The following is a 9784-nucleotide window of genomic DNA, read 5'->3' as shown; positions in this document are numbered from 1 at the left end:
TAGGGGCATGAGGATTTTCCATGAAACACTCATGGCAGAAAAAATATTTCATCTATAGTGGTTTATAAAACTTAAGAGGCTTCATAAGATCTCCCACTAATATTGTAATATCTTTATATATTTATCCACAAAGTAGACAAGGAATTAAAATACACTTTAATTAAGAACTATGACAAATATTATGAGTAAAAAAGACTTTCTTTTTAGATTAATAGCATGCAACACCTTTCAATATCTTTTTATAACAGAATCAATTCTAAAAGTCTTCCTCAAAACAGCAGAAAACCAGCCCCAACTCTTAGGCTAATTAATTCCAATTTAAATACCAAAAGCCATATTTAATATCTACATACTGGTGATCCAAGATAAAAGCATCAACAATTTGTTTGCATTTGTGACTGGAAAGACATGAGACCACTAACAAACTTAAGTTTTAGACAGGCGAATCTCAATCTCTCTCTTAAAAGAATATTACAGAATGATCTAAGACAGACTTTGGCTTACCCTCTGATCGCCACCTTCTCTTCGAGGATCAAGTTTTTTTGCAAAGTGTCTCAAATTGTCATAGTTATGGAAATTACACAGAGAAACAAGATCCTGTAAAGAGTTATACAGAATAGGTATAAGGAAAGACAGTGGAATGAATCTGACATAACTTTCCTATGTACATATATGAAGACAACACAGTGAATCTCAACATCGTGCCCATCCACAAGATTGAGATCCTAATTAGAATAAGATATAGATCCCATGCTTTATATAAATACATCAAAATAGATTTCTGTTGTCAAGTATAACTAAAAAGAATTCAAAAATAGAAACTGGTTATTCACCAGCTATGTTTATTCACATTTTAACAATCTGTGCATATACTGTCCACTTAACTACTATCTCATAGAAACCACCACTGCAGCTGGGCATCATGGTGGTACATGCCTGTAATCCCACCAAGTAGGGATGCTAAGGTGGGAGAATCTCAAGTTTGAAGCTAGCCTCGGCATTTAGTGAGATCCTACCTCCAAATAAAAAATAAAAAGTGTTGGGGATGTAGTTCAGTGGCAGAGGCCCCCTGGTTTACTCCCCAATACCACAAAAAATAAATAAATAAACAACCACTGCATGCTAAGAAGCATGGCATAAGGAAGAGAAGTAAAATCAGAATAAAGAAAGATACAAGTCCTAAGAACACTCTTACTAGCATGACCACAGGACTCAGTCACTCAAACTAACTTTCACCTTCTGTAAAACAGAGTTTATAATAGGCCACATGAAAGTATTCTTCAATGAAATAACTGTAAAGTACCATGAAAATATGTCAGCATTCTGATTACTATTATAATTTATTTTATATACAATCCAAGGTCAATGTCTAGTTTGTATAAAATAGAAAAGACTAAATAATAAATCCAAATTTTAATTGAGAAAAAATCTGCAAAAACCATTATTGTACTTAATATGGACTCTAGAAAGTAATATATGTAAAAACCATAAGGTGAAACATTAGTAAAAATTAGGGGACAATAAAATACTAAACTAATCAAAAGCAGCACAACTTTTAAAAACTTAATTTAAATTTGCAGTGCTTATTTCCACACACAAAAAAAGGAAGGTAATAAGTCAAATATGTATATTAATGATATAATAAACCTTAATTAAAATGTTTGATTTTTAAACTATTTATCTGTATATTTTATGAGTTTTTGAAAACCAACTGTAACCATGAAAATTATAACATAAGCATCAATCAAATGTAACTTTTTGTGAGAAAAATTAAAAAGGAGCTGTTTGGTAGCAGCAACTTGAAGATCCTCCATGAGTATTTCCATGGCTACCCAGAAACTGTCACACAGGCAGACACAGTACCAAAAGTGAAAACTATGGAAAATAGGTAAAAAATAGAATTACTGGGTGGTTTAACTAATATGGTTATTATTTTCAATAAGAATGCTTACATGACAGAAGTGAATTCCCTTAACACTGTTGCCCATCTTGTCCAGAGGAGGAGACCAGCACATCATGCCCATGACATTGGGGACAACTAAAAGAATGCCCCCAGCAACTCCAGATTTTGCAGGAAGACCAACCTAAAAATAAGTTGATAAAATAAATATTCATGTGAACATTTTAAAATAAGAAATGTTATGTTCAATAATAGAGGAACTGGTTTAAAAATTATGGCATATAACCATACAAGAGAATTTCAACATTTAAAATATTGTAGATGAGTATTTATTAACATTTGTAATATAGTAAATAAAAGACAAACTATAAAATAGTTTGGGATGAATGTTTTAAATATAAAAAGTTATTTCCAAAAACATTTTCTAACCTGAAAATAATAAGAAATTATATCTTCTTAAAGATTTTCTATGATATACTGTCAGAGGAAGATTTAGAAATAAACAGTAATTCAAATCAACCCTCTTTAGAAAGTTTGTTTACATTATGCATAACTTGACATCAATTATGATAAAAGAAAAATTAGCACCATCAGTGCAGTATTTATAAATGGCTTACTAACATTCAGACATTAAGTACTTCTTGATAAAAGTACACAAATGAGGTGCTCTTGCACATAACCAAGTAAAACAAGCCAGTGGAAAATATCTGAATTGGACAGAACAATTCACAAGAAATACAAAGCACAAGAGAACGTATATAATGGGCAAAATCTAGACCAAGACAAATTACAGGATAAATGACCCAACCAAAAATAATGAGAAAAAGAGAGAGCATGGAGAGACCTATAGATTAAAAGAAAATAAAGAGACACAACCAATCACAACATATGGTCATTATTTGCATCCCAAGTCAAACAAACCATAAAATGATAAAATCATAATGTATAAAACAATCTAGGAAATTTGCACACTATCTTGATATTAAATTTAATACTGATTAAAGATAATGTTTTAATATGTAATATATGTTTTTTAATATGTAATAATGGTACTCTTGTGTCTTACTAAGAGTCTTTATTATTTGGATTTACATACTGAAATATGACAAAGATGGGGAAAAGTAGGTATGCACACAGATGAAACAAGATTAGTCATGTATCTATAATTATTGAAGATGAATGACAGGTAGCATTAAATCCACTTCTCTATTTTAGTATACTTGAAATTTTCCAAAATAAAAAATTTTAGAACTACAATATGACATAATATGAGCAAGATGAAATAAGAAAGGTCCATATGTTTCACAGAGGCAAGTGCACAATAGAACTTAAAGGTGTACATTTTTTAAGCTTCAACTTTACTTACTTTACAACTTTTCATACTTTGTCCTTTAAAACATTAATGGATGTAACAAAAGATGTTACATATCACATCTATGCACTCCTTCTGAACTTATGGAATGCTTGAAGTATGTAGTCACTATAATGCTAAACAATGACAAAAATGTAGAAAGTCTGTACTAACCTTGTATGTGGAAATGCTTTACAAGCAGAAGCAATGAGGTTTTTTTAAACTTCCAAGTTCTTAAGGACATCTGGTAGACTATTTAACTATTTCTTACCAATTTGTAACAAATTAACCTTGAAAATAAGCCTTTCTTTCAAAAATTAATATATAGCTTTAGAAGCAAAGTTCAAACTACATTTGAAAAAAACCAGTACAGACTAGATTCTTGCTGGAAAAAATTAATAAGCAACTACTTACATGGAAAGCAAACTGCCCTGAGAAATCATACATGCCACAGGAATGCATCAAACTTAGCGTATTTCGAACTGCTTCAGGACTCAGTACTCTTTCACCAGTAATTGGACAGAAACCACCATTAGCCAGCGTTGCAGCCATCACACTAGCTGATTCACAAGTCACTTCTATGGAGCACAGCTTAAAAAAAAAAAAAAAAAAAGAGAGAATTCTGAAAATTTAGGTTATTACTATTTCTAGTATTATAGTTGACTTCTAAGATCATCTGTTTTATCTGGTATTTCATACATATCTGAAATATTTCTCTCAAAGAGATAAATTTAATGTAACCTGAAGATATTCCAAAGATTTTTCACTGACTAAAGTTCTAGCCCCTTTAAGATATATCCTGATTTGCCCAAAGTTATTCAGTTTTAATGGCAGAACAAGGTTATAGTCTGTTCCTAAGCACTAAGATTTATTATTGTCTTATGTAAGATTCAAATCTATTTAATATTAATTATGTAATGGATTATATAAGCATAATTACTTTTAACACAACAGGAAAAAATAAGCCAAGTTAACCTTTTTAAGATAAAGCAACATACAACAACATTATGACAACTAGCCTTAAGATAAGAAATTACCACTTTGGGGGGAAAAAATGCAAAACTGCCTGACATTTCATCTACCTAAGAAAGCTCAACATCCCCATTTATACAGCAACATGCAAGGACAAAAGGGAAGAATATCTAAGAGAGCTCTAGCTTGAATGCTCTCTGAGCCTAAACTATAATGTTATCTTTAGGTCACTTACATTTACTATGGGAGATAGATATATCATGATGAATGAAAAAAGAAAAGGACAGTCACACAAAAATTCTGCATTTAAATATAATCTAATAGAAATAGTTTATCACACTAAATCCAAATTTACCAATGAAACTAAAATAATAAATTCCTCAACGTTTAATTTTTAAATGACAACCACCAAAATTTTAGGAGAAAGTGGAAGGAAAAGAAAGAAGAAAAGATTGGATCCTCAAATTCTAAAACTTTCTTCAGTCACACTGCAAAATCTACAAGAAGTATAAAGAAGCTTGGAAACAGCAAGAGAGAAAATTAATTACAGTGAATCAGAACACAGTTTGTACAGCTGTGATTAGGAACCACTTTTTGATCAACTTTGACTTTTTCCCTTTTATATTAACACAATTTCTCTATTTCTCCAGAAGTACAAAATCTACTTATAATATTGCCTTAGATTCCAAAAACTACAGGCTGATTTAATCACAGAAGGCTTTCTAAATGAAATAAGATTAAGTTCCAATGATCATTTCTTAATTTATACTTACTATTAATTGGAACTTTGTTTGCTATAAAGTGACATTCCCCTAATTTGACAAATGCCAATTTAAGAGTAGTCTGATAATTTGATGGATGTTCACAAATTAGATGCAGCCCTTTTCCAAAACAGTTAGTTTTTCCTCTGATTATCTCTTTGATTTTTGCCCTAAGTATAGAAATTTCACAGTAGATTAGTAGCACCTAAGCTATAATATCCAAAATCAAATATATATTCTAAAGGAAAAGAAACTAACTAATATAAAAAATTTATATGGGCTGGAGAAAAAGTATAGTTTATTGGATAAGAATAAAAATGATACTACATTTCACATAAGACTTTATTAAGTTTCAAAGGCATTTCACCCATATCATCCCCATGTTATCTTCAATATAATTAGGACGGGGATATGTGAGAAAATAAAACTAGGGCCCAGTAACTGAAACTGAATTATATGGCTAATAATGTCAGGATAGACCTTGAATTTTATATTGACAGTCTGGATTCTCAATTCATGGTTTTTCACACTAGGCAGATGATAAACCATGACCTATACTTCCATCAAAATCTAGCATTTAGAGAAATGTCAATTAAAATTACACTGATATTTCATCTCACTCTAGTCAGAATGGCAACAACCAAAAACAAACAAACAAACAAACAAAAACATGTAACAATATAAATATTGGTGAGGCTGTGGGGAAAGGGTACACTCATACATTGCTGGTGAGACTGCAAATTGGTGCAATCACTCTAGAAAGCAGTATGGAGATTCCTCAGAAAAGAAATGGAATGGAAACACCATTTGACCCAGTTATCCCACTTCTCAGTATATACCCAAAGAACTTAAAATCAGCATACTACAGTGACGCAGCCACGTCAATGTTTATAACAGCTCAAGTCACAATAGCTAAGCTATGGAACCAACCTACATGCCCTTAAACAGATGACTAGATATATACACCAGAAAATGTGGTGTATATACACAATGGTATATGATTCAGCCATAAAAATAGAACGTCTCTATGACTTTTGCCAGTTAATGGATCTGGAGAGTATTATGCTAAGCAACATAAGTCAATCCCAAAAAACCAAAGGTTAAATGTTCTCTCTAATACTCAATGCTAATACACAATAGGTGGGGAGGAGGAGAACAGAAGTTCAGTGGATTAGACAAAGGGGAATGAAGGGAAGGGAGGGAGGGGACAAGAATAGAGGAAGGAATCTGATGTAACTTTTCTATGAAAAGGAAATATGTATGAGTACACCAGAGTGAATCTCCACATCATATAAAACCACGAGACTGAGATCTTAATTAGAATAAGATGCACTCCATGTTTGTATGAATATGTCAAAATATACTCTACTGTCATGTATATCTAAAAAGAACAAATTAAAAAATTCTGGTTCATTATCAACCTCCCTAACATATATACTACAAAATCACTAAAAGGTTAAAATTAAGGTACCTTCAAAAGTAAAGACAGGCAAAGTACAGTAAACTAAATATCAAAAATAACAGCCAGGGGCTGGGCTGTGGCTCAGTGGCAGAGCGCTTGCCCAGCATGTGAGGCACCGGGTTTGATTTTCAGCACCACATACAAATAAGTGAATAAAATAAAGGTCTATCGACATCTAAAAATATATATATAAAAAAAACCCGGCCTACTATGTAGCTTCATATACTACAAGAAAGGCTATACTAAACAGAACTATACCACCTCAGATTATGTGCAGGGTCTGCTCCCTGCTGCCTATGTGCATAGTCTGATCCCTGCAGACCTATGAATACTGAGAGCTAGTCTAACTTACAAAACACTCATTATGTGACACTGCAGAAGTAAGCTAAACAATTATTATTCTAGCACCAATTAAGCCAGAACACAGTAGTAACAAAGATTACAAAAGACAGGAAGTCAGCTGAAAAAGACATTTTACAATACTAGATACAAGCACTCTGATAAATAGCTTCTCCCAAAAAAACAAAACTTAAGAAAAGAGAGATCCATTTATAATCAAGAGTATCCAATTTCTAAAACTGCATATCACTTAAGTTTTTGAAAAAATGTTTCCCTGTTCCATTCTGAGGCATGTATTCTTTAGGAGATATTGACAACTTTTGTGAGGGCTTCTCTTTTTATGGAAAGTCAATGAAAAATTAATTTTTCATGGTTGACAGTCAAGATTTCAGAAACATCTGCAAAATGTTATATTTGCAAAACTTGTGACATCTATTTATATATACAGTTTATACAATTACAGTAAATTACCTGGAAATAGAAGTCTAGTATACCAACCATGTCTGTGCCCTCTGGAAAACACTGAAAAATAGAAAGGCAATTAGAAACATAGGCACACAGAACAAAATATATATAAGTTATAAGACTATCATGATTGAGTTTAAAATGTACAAGTTTCATTTTTAGTATGTAACCTATGAAAGGGCATAAACCTGAAATAATGTAGCATTACATAACATCATACAATTTCAAGATACCAATTTAACTGACAATGATAAACTAATGAGTCTTAAATCAAGTTAATAGACTTAAGAATTAAACTTTAAGAAATCAAGGGTAGCCAGGTATGGTGGTACATGCCTATAATCCTAGCAGTTTGGGAGACTGAGGTACGAGGATTAAGAATTCAAAGCCAGCCTCAGCAACTTAGTAAGACCCTGACCCTAAATAAAATATGAAAAAGGGCTAAGGATGTTGCTCAGTAGTTAAATGCCTCTGAGTTCAGTTCCAGGTACAAAAAATAATAATAATAATACTAATCAAGGTAATCAACTAATCAGGCAATGTACTTTAAAATAACGGGCTAACCCTCAAGCAGAATTTACATTACTGTAACTCATCAAATGTTTGAATATTGCCAAATACAAAAAAATAAATTTAATAATAACATTAACAATTTGGTAATATTGACTACAGTGCTTTGCAAAAAATTGAGTTTTTGTTTTGTTATGTTTCTTAAAGTACTGGGTATTGAACCCGGGGCTCTCTACTACTGAGCTACATCCCCATTTTTTATTTTGAAAGAGGGTCTCACTAAGTTGCTGAGGCTAGCCTCTAACTTGTAATCCTCCTGCCTCAGTCTTCCCTAAAAGCTGGAATTATAGGCATGGGCTACCATGCCCAGTCACTTCTGCACTTTAACTAGTAATAAGCAGTTATTTAAAGGACTTTGCAGAGTTCTTAGCACGTGTGTGGTCAAGTTTTATTGAATGAAAGTACAATTTCAAGTAGAAACAAAAATTTAAAAACCTTCTTTTCTTTCAAGTAGTATCCTATTGCAAAATTTCGATCTCCACTTTCTCTTTCTGACTGAAACCTAGAAGAAAAAAGTATTTATTTACTTTCTGTAAAAATGTGTATGTTCTTTAATTTGTACAGGAAAGGACAGTATAAATTACACTAAAGAGTCAAAATTATTGAGTTATCTAGTCTCAATTCTGTCAACAGGCTAGTTACGTGGTCTTGGGAAGACATTTTAGATGCTAATTCCTTCAGTCTTAATTTTCTCAGCTATAAAAGAACAGAAATTAACTCATATCCTTGCTAATATTCATATTTTGTGAACAAAGAAGCTAATTTAAAAATTCTCAAAAATGCCATCATTACAATATACTGAAAATTTGTAGAATCCTGCTTTTCCCGAAAGTAAAACAGTTAATTCAAACTGAGGAAATCTGTGGAAATTTCAATGAGAGAGGAACAGATAAAATGGATCTTGTGTAGGACTCACTGGACTAACAGTTTCAGGGGGAAGTCTAGCTAGTGACAAATTCCATGCAGCAAGAACAAAGTTATAAAAGTACAAAAGACACAACTTCATTGAGTGGAAAATATTATGATGTATCTGGGAAGTGGAATATGAAGAAGAATGAAGAAACATCAAACTAGAAAAGGAGACCGGACCATATTATTAAGGCCAATAAATGCCAAAAAATGTAATGGCTCCTAACTGCACAAAACACAGCCTGAAGGCTTTCAACAAGTTACTTAGTCAGATCTACAGTTTAGAAAGATCACTCTTGACATTTGTTTGGGAAACCAAAAAACAGAAAAGATGAGTGATGTATCAAGCGACTACTGAAATGAGAGGTGCAGAAAGCTGAATTTAAGCAGTGATAACAGGAATAGAAGGACACGAAACATGCACATATTTTTATCTATCTAAAAAGAAATAATAAGAATAAAAACAAAGGATACAAAATATTAATCAGAATAAGTGAAACATAACTTTTTTGTAGGCTACAAATTTCAAAACAAAAAACTGGAGTAAAAATCAAGTTAGCTAGGCACAGAGAGATAAGAAGAGTGAGACAGGTATTATAGGCAAAGAGAAAATTGAATAAGTGCCAGTAATTTGAGGTAAACTTGGGGTACTTCCTGATTACTATGGCTACCTATAAGAAATTTATTAAAATCACTTAAAGCATTTTTAAACGTTCCTGTCAGGTAATTTAGAAATCATTCATTTCCTTCTAAGAATTGGATTTTAATTAATTATTTGTTCAATGAAGTAAGTACCAGGATTTAGAGCATACTAATTTTAAAAACATTATTGTATATAAACATATGTATATAGGAGAAGAAATAAAAGAGTATTAAAAATAAAATTATATAATCTAGATTATTTTGTTAAAGAGGCCTGACCAACTATAAAAACCTAAGCTAAAACTCAGACTCACGTTGCATTACTGAATCCAACATATTCGTTACCAGCCATCTTATTCAAAAACTGCATCACCTATAAACCAAAATTAGGAAGTATTAGTAACCAAAAAACA

The 9784-nt window shown here is 31.9% G+C and overlaps 1 protein-coding gene across 3 annotated transcripts in view; it reads right to left on the bottom strand.

Annotated features, from left to right (window-relative positions):
- Positions 1 to 9784, bottom strand: part of GLS (glutaminase) — a 75704-nt gene that overhangs the window by 29291 nt on the left and 36629 nt on the right. For all 3 annotated transcript variants that reach the window (XM_079135106.1, XM_079135107.1, XM_079135105.1), the window contains exons 9-14: positions 9686 to 9744; positions 8256 to 8322; positions 7257 to 7307; positions 3666 to 3842; positions 1953 to 2084; positions 505 to 597 (exon numbers count right to left, since the gene is read on the bottom strand). In XM_079135106.1, coding sequence (XP_078991232.1) covers positions 505 to 597; positions 1953 to 2084; positions 3666 to 3842; positions 7257 to 7307; positions 8256 to 8322; positions 9686 to 9744 — 579 coding nt within the window. The remainder of the gene's footprint in view (positions 1 to 504; positions 598 to 1952; positions 2085 to 3665; positions 3843 to 7256; positions 7308 to 8255; positions 8323 to 9685; positions 9745 to 9784) is intronic.

This window comes from Sciurus vulgaris (genome assembly GCF_902686455.1).
Source record: "Sciurus vulgaris genome assembly, chromosome: 3".
NCBI lineage: Eukaryota > Metazoa > Chordata > Mammalia > Rodentia > Sciuridae > Sciurus > Sciurus vulgaris.
The sequence above is the reverse complement of the archived record's forward strand: the minus strand, read 5'-3'. Positions and strand labels throughout refer to the sequence as shown.